Below are 13,505 nucleotides of genomic sequence, written 5' to 3'. Positions count from 1 at the left end.
AAAATAGATCAGAGTGTGCAAAAGCTGTTAGCTGTTTCCAGTCAGCTGTGTGTAAAATGTAAATTACGGCCAGGAGCTGTACTTTACATTGTATGCACAGCCTATTTTGTGCAGCTGCTGTTCACTGAATAGCGGCTGCACAAAATAGACGTGTACGTTTTTTGTGCTGTGGCACAGAACACCAACCGTAGTGTATACAGAGTGTATACATCATGGCCGGTGTTCTATATACTTCAGTGTCATCACGCAATGTTAGTTAACAATGGCCATTGTTGCAAAGCTGCAGCAACGGCCGTTGTTTTACTAAAACCTAGTGTGTGGACAAAGCCTTAAGTTGAAAATTTTAAAAAACTGGTGCATGACAAGGCTTCAATCCTGCAGCTGATCATTGAGAAAGTTGGATCCAGCTTGATGTAGAGTTTTATTTATCACTAGCAGTAAAAAGCCCAAGGATGAACCTGATTTGTTTGTTGATTTGTGGTTTCTATTTCTCTGGTGGTGCAGACAGAGCCTTAAATCATCATTAAAGGAGAAGTCCGGGCAGAGAGATTTTTTTCAAAAGTGCGGGAAAGGGGGGGGGGGGGGGTTAAAAACAATAACATGCACTTGTGCCTGCATACCCCCGCTCCAATCCCCAGTCGCTTCCTGGATTGAGAGGGGGCATGGTATTCCAGGCCCGCCCAGCCAGTGTGCTGCTGTAGCGGAGTCCCGCCTCTGTGACTGACTGACTAAGGGGGCCTGGAACGTCACATCCTCCCTCAAACCAGAAAGCAGCTGGGGACTGGAGCAGGGGGTATGCGGGCACCAATGCTGGAGCCAGGGAGGTAAGTGCATGTTCAAGTTTTCATCTTCACCTCTCCTGGCACTTTCCCGGACTTCTCCTTTAGGAGTATCGTCTAGAAAACTATTCCTTTGGCATCAAGATATTTAAAGAGATACCTCAAGGACTCAATCATATATACAATATGTTTCTCTTAAAAAAATGTTTGTAGTTTCACATCTACTTCTAGTAGACAAGGTGTGTTATGTCAGTCTGTCTTGCACCTGTGTGACTATACATATTACATATTGGTTTCCCTGTTACTGCAGCTCAGCTCCTGTTCACTTGAATGACACCTGAGCTGAAGTTACACATCGCCACTGCTACACAATGAACAGAGGCAATCTCCATTCACTGTGTAGCGCTGACGCCAATCAGTGGCTGATGAGCTATCATATGCAAAACTCATCATGTGCATAACTCATCAGTTTGGCCAGAAGACCCTTTTAGTTTAAATGTACTTACTATTTTGTAGTCGTGTGTTTTAGATGGAAATAACATACCTTGTATTAACCCATATTGTTTTATGTGGCACCCCAGGCAATAGACAGCAGGGATTCAGTGGCAATGGCACTCTACTCACAATGCTTTACTTGGGTAATCAAAAAGATCAACAGTCGGATTAAAGGAAAAGATGATTTCAAATCAATTGGCATTCTAGACATCTTTGGATTTGAGAATTTTGAGGTATGTAGATATATCACTTTATTCTGTCATTAGTTCTTATCCCTTTTTATTCAGATTTGGAATGGTATCATGTCACCAGTAATAACAAAAGGCTCACAGTGCCATTGTGTCACTGTACAATTTGCAATATGCGAGCAAACTTATCTACTAAATAAGTATGATAAAAGTAATGTGATGTCATAATCTAAACCCCATACAGTAATAATGTTCCCTTTTTCCCAATATAGTAATAATTCCAACTCTCCCTCTAGTAGTAATGCCCGGGGCCCCTATATAGTAAAAACGCCCCCCGTGCACCCATATAGTTAATATGTCACCTGTGCCCCATGTAGTAATAATGCCCCCTGTGTCTCCATATAATAAAAATGTTCCCTGTGCCCTCATATAATAATAATGGCCCCCACTGTGTCTCCATATAGTAATAATGCTCCCTGTGCCCCATATAGTAATAATGCTCACCACTGTGTCTCCATATAGTAATAATGTCCCCGTGCCACCTTATAATCAGGGGTGAAGCTAGGATTCGCGGGGCCCCAACGCACAACACAAAGCACTAGGGATGGTTCGAACCGAGTCCGGTTCGGGTTCGTACGAACCCGAACTCTCAGTAATGATTCCCGCTGTCTGCCCGCTCAGTGGAGAGGGTGGATACAGCGGGAGGACCGCCTGGAAAACTGGGATACAGCCATAGCCATAGGCTGTATCCCAGTTTTCCAGGCGGTCCTCCCGCTGTATGCACCCACTCCACGGAGCGGGCAGACAGCGGGAATCTGATGCCGAGCGTTCGGGTTCATATGAACCCGAACCTTGGCAGTTTCGGACCATCCCTACAAAGCACTGCGCATATATATATATATATATATATATATATATATATATATATATATATATAGTGTATGCCCTGTGATGTGGCCAAAAAATTAAATCTATTGTGGCAGAATCCTGGCTGCAGCTGCAAAAGTTACTGGCAGAGCAAAGAGCCAATGGCTGCTTGCTATGACAGTCCACAGTTTTTACCTATAAGGACCCATTAGGAGCCCTCATGGCTAAATACATTAACCCCTTATGTACTGCAGTGTGTAAGTGACCCAAAGCTCAGAAGACAATGAGATATTCGCTTTACTGCTGCACTAATAACCCCTGATCTCTGCATGGAGCTCTGCACATTTTCCTTTCATACTTTATCCCCTTAAGGACAGAGCCAATTAGCATTTTTGCACTTCTGTTATTTTCCTCCTTGGGCTTAAAAGGCCATAGCAGTTGCATTTTTTCACCTAGAAACCCACATGAGCCCTTATTTTTTGCGCCACTAATTGTACTTTGCAATGACAGACGGAATTTTTTCATAAAGTACACTGCAAAACCCCCCAAAAATTCAATATGTGGTGAAATTGTTTAAAAAAAAGCTCTTTTTTTTTTTTTTACGACGTTTGCCCTGAAGTAAAACTGATATAAATGTTATACATGTTCCTCAAGTTGTTACGATTACAATGATATGTAACATGCATAACTTTTATTTTATGTGATAGCTTGTAAAAAATTCAAACCATTGTTAACAAATATATGTTCCTTAAAATCGCTCTATTCCCAGGCTTATATCACTTTTATCTTTTGGTTTATGGGGCTATGTCAGGTGTCATTTTTTGAGCCATGATGTGTTCTTTCTATCGGTACCTTGATTGCGCATATATGACTTTTTGATCGTTTTTTATTACAATTTTTCTGGATTTGATGCGACCAAAAATGCGCAATTTTGCACTTTGGAATTTTTTGGCGCTGACGCAGTTTACTGTCCGAGATCAGGAATTTGATAAATTAATATTTTGGGCGATTATGCACACAGCAATACCAAACATGTTTATTTATTTATTTTTATTTATAACAAGGGGAAAGCAGGGGGGGGTGATTCAGACTTTTATTAGGGGAGGGGGCTTTTTATTAATAATAACACTTTATTTATTTTTTTTACACTTATACTAGAAGCCCCCCTGGGGGACTTCTAGTATATGCACACTGATCTCTCATTGAGATCTATGCAGTATAGTTAAACTGCATAGATCAATGAGATAGGCACTGGATTGCTTCCGGCTGCTGCAGCCAAAAGCAGTCGGGTGCCAAGCAGGGATCAGCGCCATTCCGGCAGCAAGGATCGCCCCTCCGTGACTATGTCGCGGGGGGCGATCCACCCCACTAGACACCAGGGATGAGGATGCAGTAAGTTTTCAGATGCAGCTGTCAACTTTAACAGCTGCATCTGAAAACTTGATTAGCGGGCACGCCGATCGCACCGTGCTCGCTATTAGCCACGGTCCCGGGCTACATGCCGCACCCGGGACCTTGGCGGTTTAGAGTGGGCTCGCCACATGGCCCCACTCTGAACTTCCCGAGGCGACCGCAGGGCGTAAATATACGCCCGCTGTCGTAAAGGGGTTAATAAGCAGCTGGAGAACAGAGGTCAGAGGTTATCAGTGCAGTGAAGGAGAAATCTCTTTGTCTTCTGCTTGTTAACCCTTTTTTGTGTTGCAGTATGTAAGTAAACATTGGGTCACTTACACACTGCAGTACATAAGGGGTTAAGCAGAAGGACACACGCTCTTACCTTTTTCCCTGGGCCACCCTCCTGCACGGGCCCCATACCAACTGCCTACCCTGCCTCTATGGTAGCTACGCCACTGCTTATAGTTATAATGTCCCCTGTGCCTGCATATAATAAAAATGCTCCCTGTGCCACCATATAATAATAATGCCCCCTAATGCAAAAAGGTTCGGAACAGCGGTACCACATCCAATCTAATGCAATCTGTATGATAGCATCTTCTTAAAGCGCATAATAATTTTATTGTGTCATTTGCATTTTCAGCTCCAACACCACATGAGCCTTTTTTAAAGCATGTCCTTCTGATGTCATTTGCCCCTTGCTAATAGTAGTACAGAACCAGAAAGTGAAACATTTCTCTCTGCAATACCAATAAGTGCTAGCCCTTATATCCTAGGTGCAAACTATTCATACAGTATGTCCTTGGCAGTGAAAGGAAACTGTAAAACGGACCATGTTCAAATGTGAATATACTCCTAAAACACCACACATGAAATTATAGGAAAAAGGCATGTACAAATTAAATATATCTACATGGTAGATTCTTTTTATCTGCACACTTGTATTCTTGTTTCAGGTGAATCGCTTTGAACAGTTTAGTATAAACTATGCAAATGAGAAACTGCAGGAATATTTCAACAAGCACATATTCTCCTTGGAGCAACTAGAATATAGCAGGTAAGATACAATATTTTTGAACTATAGGCAACAAGCATACAGTTAGAATATAGAACTCATCTCACAATATAATATGTAATATGCATGTAAAGGGTATGTAACACTTTGCTTATACCTTTATCTTTACTTTAGAGAAGGACTTGTATGGGAGGACATTAACTGGACAGACAATGGAGAATGCTTGGACTTGATAGAAAAGGTAAGAATTTATAATAGTACGAGAAAGATAGATTAAAAATTTTAAATATCATTTCCTTTTTGTTTTTAAAACACACCCTATTGACAATGTACATGGGACACTGAAGCCAATCATCAGCCTCGGCAGTCACATGCAACAAGTGCATGATGTCAGTTTTTGGCTGCAGCACCCAGGGCCGATTCTAGCTTTTCTGCTGCCTGAGGCGAAAATTAAAATGGCGCCCCCCCTACCCCCTCTTGTTTAGCACCTGACAGCAGCTTCTGTGCAGGCATTAATCGGTAGTTGCTTCCATTCGTCCATGTAAAAAGGAATATGTGGGCAACCATCATGAAGTTAAAGGGGTTCTCCAGAATTAGAAAAGCACAGCTACTTTCTTAAAATAAACAGCACCACCCCTATCCTCAGGTTGTGTGCAGTATTACAGTACAGCTCCATTCCTTTCAATGGAACTTAGCAGCAAAGCCACACTGAGGGTACATTCAATCATGTCCATCCTTTGGGCGGATATTGGAATCTGCCGGCAAATATCATTGAGCCTATAGAACGGGCGAGACTTAAAGTGACTGTACCACCAGGCCCAGGCTGAAGCACTAGAGGCAGCCAACCCACCCTTAGTGGGAAGAAACTCCAGCCCCTCCATGACGTGACTCCATTAGAATCAATGGAACCCTATCATAGAGGGGCTAGGGTTTCCTCCCACTAAGGGTGGGTCGGCCTGCCTCCAGTGCTTCTGCCTGGGCCTGGTGGTACAGTCACTTTAAAGCGGAGGCCGCCTGGTGCACTCCGCTTTAAGTCTCTGTGTGGATTCTGCAGTGGGAACGTACATTGAAACTGAGGACAGAAAAGGTTCCGCTTCAGGAAGAAAGCGACCATGTAATGATGTAGTCACTGCCACACACTGTGCAGACTGAATATAATACTGCCAAATGCTGCGCCTCCAGAACATAATGCTGCCACACATAGTCCCCCCTGACGAGTGCCACATGTTGGACCTTCTAAATGCAATGCAGCCACATACCATACCCCTTATTATAATAGTGCCAAACACAACTCATCTCCTGAGCAGTGCCATATGCTGTGCCCCCTACCACGTCCCCTAAATATAATAGAGTGACATACTGTACCCTCTTATTAAAGTAGTGCAATATAGAACACACAATGTAATGGTCAAGTGCCTGAAACATGGCAGCAGTGTAACTAGCAGCGTCCCACAAGAACTCATGGCTCCATTCCCTGGTAACTAACCACAATCTGACCTCCCCAGGGATATGACACAGTGTGAAGAGGGAACATACACTAAACACATGGCTTATGGGGCTGCAGGGGGTAACCTGGGTCCAGAGCATCAGGGGGAATCTGCTCTGTTACATGGTCCAGTGACCTCCCTTACCCCATCACTCCCTGACCCTCTCATTAGCACTCACCAGACCACAGCCTCAGACACCAGCCAACAGGAGGAGGAGAAGGGCAGCAGCGTGGTGGTCGGGTAGGGGGAGGGGAACACCAGCAGTCTGCACTGTTAGGAAGGTCCTGACAGGTCACAGCAGCACCAAGAGCCAGCAAACACCGCACCAGCTTCCAAACACAGATGAGGTTGAGGACCTGTGTGTGACGATGAAGCTGCACAGAACGCACACAGGTCCTGAACCAGATAATTCTAATGCCCCTATTCCACTGGTCGTCAGAGGAGCAAACGAGCGCTCTCAGCGCTCGTTTGCTCCTCGTTCCCCGCTCGCTGCCGCCGCTATTCAGCGCGGCGGCAGCAAGCAGGTGAGTGCGGGAGGGGCGGCGGGGAGCTGCGGGGGGGCTGCCCCGGGGATCGCTAGATCGTCCGGGCAGCCCATAGGATATAGCAGCATCTGCTGCCGACGCTCCTATTCAACGGAGCGACGGCAGCAGATCGCTGCTATATCAGTCGCTTGTTTTTCAACATGTTGAAAAACAAGCGACTGCAACGATCAGCCGACATGAACGATGTCGGCTGATCGTTGCACTCTATTCCACAGGACGATTATCATCCGTAGCGGCCGATATCGGCCGGATACGAATGATAATCGTTCCGTGGAATAGGGCCTTAAGCGCTGGGGAGGACTGACAGGAGGGTAGATACTGTAGATAGAGAGGCTGCCGCCCGCTGCACACGCCAGGGGCACCTAACAAACACAACATTCAGTGAGCTGGTCGGCACTGTCAGACTGACTTCACTGAAATGACAGGCCGAGTTGCCGCCCCCTTAGGGACCCGAGAATCTGCCGCCTGAGGCAAAGTGCTCACTTTGCCTCATGGCAGAAACGGCCCTGGCAGCACCCCATGTACAAGTTGTGGTGACATCACTGTGACGTGTGCCATTGGGATTTTGCAGGTGTTATTTTAGAGAGACTTGTAGTTCCACACTGTACTAAGGTTACTGGCATACATAACAGTTGTAAGAAGGGACTGTACCAATGTTAGGATGGTGTGAGTCCCTTGCCTACCCCAGTATACAGTGCCCGGCTGATGGTATCAAAGAGTGCCCGGCCTAGATGGTATTCAGGTGCAAGAGGAACAATATGAAAGAAGAGTACAGTGCAAAGGGTAACTTAACTTTCAACAACAAATCATCTATACACTTGGAGGCACTGTTCTTCAACAATGTACTTTTAATAATGTGTATAAAAGAGAAATAGGGGTGCAGGAGGTCTAAAGTAAACCTGTGCAGATTCAGTGAGAGGTTTGAGTGCCTCAGATAAAGGAAATTGAATCTATGTGTGCTGAATAGGCATTGTCATTTTAACAAACACTGCCTAGCTTAATAGTACAAGTGAATATGACAAACTGTGTAATATATCTTAGACAAAAATGCCTTTTTTCCAGTTATCAAGCATCTTCCCTCCCTCCTCTCTAAACTGTCATCCACTCCCTCCTCTCTAAACTGTCATCCACTCCTAAGAATCAGCTTAGCAAAAATGTTTATTTATTGGTTATTTCAAGAATCAAATTACAAGTAAAACAAGTTTAGGGAGGAGAGAGAATGGAAAGGGAGTACCTGGCAACACAGACAGACTGTACCAGGATACTGCAACTATACACTTCCGTCAAGCAGTCTGGAGCTGCAGTGACATGAGACCAAAAGAGAACAATAGAGGATGTGTAGTAGTTTTTTTCTTCTCCTGGCCACCACTGCGGCTCTATAATAAAAAAAAAAAAAAGAAAAAAACGGAGATGTATGGAAATCCCCTTTAACCCATTTAAAAGACTTTGCAGATAGGCCTCAGAGGATGATGAGTGTGAAATGTTTGTATGCAGGGTCATTGACTTGCTTGCTTTTTTTTACCAGAAACTTGGTTTATTAGCGCTGATCAATGAAGAAAGCTACTTTCCTAAAGCAACCGATAGCACCTTACTGGAGAAGTTACATAACCAGCATGCGGTATGTTGTACTTTTATTATTCTGAGGTAGTTCATTGAGCGCTAACTATTTTTCTGACCTGTATAAACTATGGTTGGGCTATGGAAGACTAATAATTCACTTATATAGATGAACCAGTCATTGGTGAACACTACAAGATCTGTAAATTATGTAGTATGTGTCACCAATACCAGTACTTTCTGAATATTGGAGGTGAGGGGAACGGCTTTAAGACGACTGGGTTTATAAGACGACACCAACTTTTCCAGTTAAAATATAGAGTTTGGGATATACTCGCCATATAAGACTATTTCTTTTCCAACGCACACCAATAACAAATTAATAAAAAAACATCAGGCAACTAGGAGATCTGAGAGGCAGAGAAGGAGGTACATTAATACCGGTAGCATACAAGGGCGGCCAGACAGGTGAAAGGGGTGTTTTTTCTGCGCACAGCTCCACTCCACCATATGTCTTTTATCCATACCCCGGACGCCGGCAGCTTGCTCTGCCCATCATACGATCGCCGCATCCCAGTATTGCAGTATCCCAGTTTTTCAGCACCCGCCCTATAAGACGACACCCGGCATATAAGCCGACCCCTGACTCTTCAGATGATTTTTCTGGGTTAAAAACTAGTCTTATACGCAGGAAAATACTGTATGTGTTACGATAATTCACAAAGATTTTATTATTTTTCCTAACATTTTTCTGCAGTTTTGTATTCATGATTATGTAATCCCATATTGCACAATCCAATGATAGTTTTGTACAAATATTTAAAAGTTTTTATTTTGCATACTTTGTATTTTTATTTTCTATAGAATAACTCCTTTTATGTGAAGCCAAGAGTCGCTGTTCACAACTTTGGTGTAAAGCACTATGCTGGAGAGGTAACTTTTCAACATATCAATTATCTGCACAAGTCTGCATTTTAATGATAGGTCAAGCCTCCGACACCTCGAACTATATATATATTTGCCATCAGATTCACATTTTCTTGTCATTCTTTACCTGACATTTTATAAAGGTTATCTAGCTGTACAATGATGTGCTCTGTTCCAATTATAAGGTCTTGTATGATGTCAGAGGCACTTTAGAAAAGAACCGAGACACTTTCAGAGATGACCTTCTCAACCTTTTACGTGAAAGCAGGTAAGGCCTACTGCGTCTCCGACTGTACAAGTTTCATTAGAATGACGAGCGTTCATGTGTATGGATTGGAGGGGAGAGATAACTGTTGGCCAAATGATCTTGGAGGGGAGAGATAACTGTTGGCCAAATGATCTATCGGCCAAAAGTTATAAGTTGTGTAGGCACCTTTAGGCTATGTTTATGCACAGGAAAATAATACTAAAAGCTGCCACATGTACTCATTACGGGCCTGCCTAACATAGACAGGTACAACGCTTGGTTATCTGTATCATTTCCATTTCAGATGGATAAAGCAGTAGCAGACATGTCCTAATCACAAAGAAGGTTAATCAAACCTTTATCAAAGGAAAAGTGGAGCAGTTCCCCATAGCAAACAATCAAATTTTAGCTTTCGTTTTGCAAAGGCCTTTTTAAAAATGAATGCAATCTGCTTGCTATGAGCAACTTCTCCACTGTTCCTTTTCACAAGATGTGATAAATCTTCCCCAAAATGTACTTAAAGTGACACTGTCACCCCCTTTGTGCATTCTGACATCTCTACACAGGTGTAAAGGGTAAATTTAGTGTTTTTCATACCTTATTTCATATCATACGTCATGGTGCTTGTTCAAGTAAAAAGTGTCCTTTTATCAACTGCAGATTGTATTAAGTGGGCGTGGCCTCTCGGCATTAGCACCACTTAACCCCGCCCACAACGGCACGGTTGGCCCCGCCCCCTCGCAGGGCCATTGGAACAGGCTGGCCGAAAGGTCTAGACCCCACCCCCTTTACGTTGGACAACCAATGGGCGTCAAGGGGCGGGGCCAACCGTGCCGTTGACGCCCATTGGTTGTCCAACGTAAAGGGGGTGGGGTCTAGACCTTTCGGCCAGCCTGTTCCAATGGCCCTGCGAGGGGGCGGGGCCAATTGTGCCGTTGTGGGCGGGGTTATGTGGCGCTAATGCCGCGAGGCCACGCCCACTTAATACAATCTGCAGTTGATAAAAGGACACTTTTTACTTGAACAAGCACCATGACATATGATATGAAATAAGGTATGAAAAACACTAAATTTACCCTTTACACCTGTGTAGAGATGTCAAAGTGAACAAAGGGGGTGACAGTGTCACTTTAAATAACATAAAATACATTCTCTACTTACAAGGATACTCTGGCAGTGTATGTGGTCACATTACTTGTTTTTATGCTATTGTGTGCACTTGCTTTTACACTTTTGGAAGATTTATCATTATGCGCCCCTGGGGTACGCCACGTAAAAGGAGCAGATTCGCCCCTTTTCCGTGGTGTACGCCTGACTTATTATGGCGGGGAAGGGGAGTGGGCTCCTCCCGCACCTGGTTTATGTAGGTTCATGCCTGGAAACAGGCGTAAACCAGGCAAAAATTTATACCTGCCGCAGAGCAGCTGTAGATTTTTGTGCAATGTCTGTGCAAAGCCGGCTGTACTGAGAGTCCTGGCATGCCTTGATAAATGCCCCCTTTTCTGTTTACAGAAGCCCACAGAATTTTGTTTCGTGGCATAGAATGTGATTTTGTGACATAATGTCTGTTGTACTTGCTTTAGAAAATGTGTTTTGTCTTACAGAATAACACAAATGATATTTCACAAAATACCGTTGAATAGTGATGAGCGAATAGTGAGATATTCGAATATTCGATATTCGTACGAATATCCCGCAAATATTCGAATATTCTATCGAATATTTGATCCCATTAAAGTCTATGGGGACAAGTATTCGATTAGTGAAAAACATCTATTTGACCATTTGGAGGGTAAAACCGGAAGCTGGGGGATTTGAACGCTTATCGAATATTTATCGAATATTCGCGGGATATTCGTACGAATATCGAATATTCGTATATCTCACTATTCGATCGAACAGTATTTGCTCATCACTACCGTTGAATTCTCTGTTAAAAAATAAACTTTGTGACACAATTTTATTTTCTGCAACAAAATGGCATATTGCACACCTAAATAGTTTCTGCACAAAATAAATTCTGTACACAGAAACTGCACAACAAAATTATTTTTGTGCATCCTGTGAAAAACGAATTTTGTGCACAAAACTACTTGCTGGGATTACATAATCTTTGTAAAGATGGCAATTCATTTTGCCCTCATGATGATTAATTTTGTTATACAGAAAACATTTTGTGTCACACAATACCTTGTGAACAAACAGCACCCTAAAGTCCCACTGACCAGTATTGTAATAGATATAACATTAAGGTTTTCCACACACACAAAAAATATCAAAATACAGTCGTAACTTTGAGTGAAAATATAACGTGTAAACAGGTGGAAATAAACTTTTTTTGCAAAATCAGGTTTTAATGTAATGTTCATTATTTGAACTGTTGTAATCAATAAAATGAGAAGTCCAGCGAAAATAAAAAAAAATCACCTGAAGGCAGGAGAAAATAATAAATAAAATATACTTATACTTACACTTTATCGCTGTCACCACTCTCTGACAGCAGCCGGAAGAAATTTTCTCCTGGATTCTTGGTATTTTATGGACTACCCACCCAGCCAGTCAGTGACTGCAGCGGTGTCTGGACCCAGTCACTGATTGGCTGAGCGATACCTGGTGTTGCAGCAGGAGCTGCAGAAGGCTGGCAGCTGTCAGAGATCGGTAGGGCAGTGGCGTGGGAACACGGGGATGGGTACGTTTACTTTCTTTATTATGTTCCTGCACCTCTTTACCTGCAGGGGATTTTTTTTTTTTCATTTTCGCGGGACTTCTCTTTTAAGGCCATTAAAAATGCCCTGTGTAAAAGTGTAAAGTGCCCTGCTAGACAATTTCCCATGGACTTCAATGGAGCACATTATTATGTTCAAAATATGTTTTGACCTCAAAATTATGGTAGTTTTTTTTTAACCTTTTAAGGTATGTGAACATAGCCTGAGCCCAAGGGCTAACCTTTGCTGGAGCATATTTATTACATAGATGACAGGCACACATTTTCATTTACATTTACATTGTCAGATGCTTGTGGGTGCCTGACAACTTGTGTGAGCATCCACATCAGTGTGCACATGATAGTTGACTCACTGATATCAGTGTCAGTAACATTAGTGCCCTGGCATATGAGGCTAGACACCAGGGAAGGTCTTTACACACTGATGGGGGCTTGAAGTGCCAAACAAGTCTGTACTTTTTTTTTTCTTTCTGGGTTTTTAAATTCTCCACTTTATAAGGTGCCAGGCAAATAAACCTTTACTATATTAAGAAATAAGACACCTAGTGATAAGTTATTTCAGTTACAATATCTGCAGAACCTCTTCCAATACTAAAAATTGCCTATGTAAGGAGTCCTCATTTATGTGTTTAGCTGGGGCTGGTTTCTGCAATTATACTATTGTCTCCTTACTTTTGTTTTATCTAGACTGGATTTCATTTATGACTTGTTTGAACACGTTTCAAGCAGAAATAACCAAGATACTCTTAAGTCTGGAAGTAAGCACCGGAAACCCACCGTCAGCCTACAGTTCAAGGTCTGTATAAGAGCAGAGCAAGGTACACTTGTGATCCTCATGCCACCACTAGGGGACACTCTCAGAAAGCTTAAAAACTATATACACATGTATAGTGCTGCCAAAACTAAAGAGCCCATGTGGTCAATCAATTGTTTAGTCTGAGATTAATTAAAAGCTATTCTTTATTGTAGCATTCCCTGCATTCCTTGATGGCAACACTGAGTACATCTAATCCTTTCTTTGTCCGCTGCATTAAGCCTAATGTACACAAGGTAAGAAAACAGTTCTGCATAATTAAATAAAAGATAAGCAATGGGATCTTTAACTTTCAGTGTATGTGGGTGTTATTATGTATCGTGTGGGTGTTTGTTTCTTATTTATACTAGATTTTAAAAATCATATTTACTGTATAGTGAAATGTTGGTTTAGGGGTTATGCAGCGTTAGAAAAACATGGCCACTTTCTTCCAGAGACAGCACCACTCTTGTATTCAGTTTAGG

The 13,505-nt window shown here is 42.7% G+C and overlaps 1 protein-coding gene across 1 annotated transcript in view; it reads left to right on the top strand.

The window, feature by feature from the left end:
• Positions 1-13,505, top strand: part of MYO10 (myosin X) — a 196,994-nt gene that overhangs the window by 126,618 nt on the left and 56,871 nt on the right. Inside the window, exons 12-19 of the mRNA XM_069958144.1 lie at positions 1,361-1,507; positions 4,681-4,781; positions 4,914-4,980; positions 8,297-8,389; positions 9,193-9,261; positions 9,441-9,523; positions 12,915-13,023; positions 13,197-13,277. Coding sequence (XP_069814245.1) covers positions 1,361-1,507; positions 4,681-4,781; positions 4,914-4,980; positions 8,297-8,389; positions 9,193-9,261; positions 9,441-9,523; positions 12,915-13,023; positions 13,197-13,277 — 750 coding nt within the window. The remainder of the gene's footprint in view (positions 1-1,360; positions 1,508-4,680; positions 4,782-4,913; positions 4,981-8,296; positions 8,390-9,192; positions 9,262-9,440; positions 9,524-12,914; positions 13,024-13,196; positions 13,278-13,505) is intronic.

The sequence above is a fragment of the Dendropsophus ebraccatus genome, chromosome 2 (assembly GCF_027789765.1).
Source record: "Dendropsophus ebraccatus isolate aDenEbr1 chromosome 2, aDenEbr1.pat, whole genome shotgun sequence".
NCBI classification, from domain to species: domain Eukaryota; kingdom Metazoa; phylum Chordata; class Amphibia; order Anura; family Hylidae; genus Dendropsophus; species Dendropsophus ebraccatus.
This window is presented reverse-complemented; position numbering and strand designations above follow the sequence as displayed.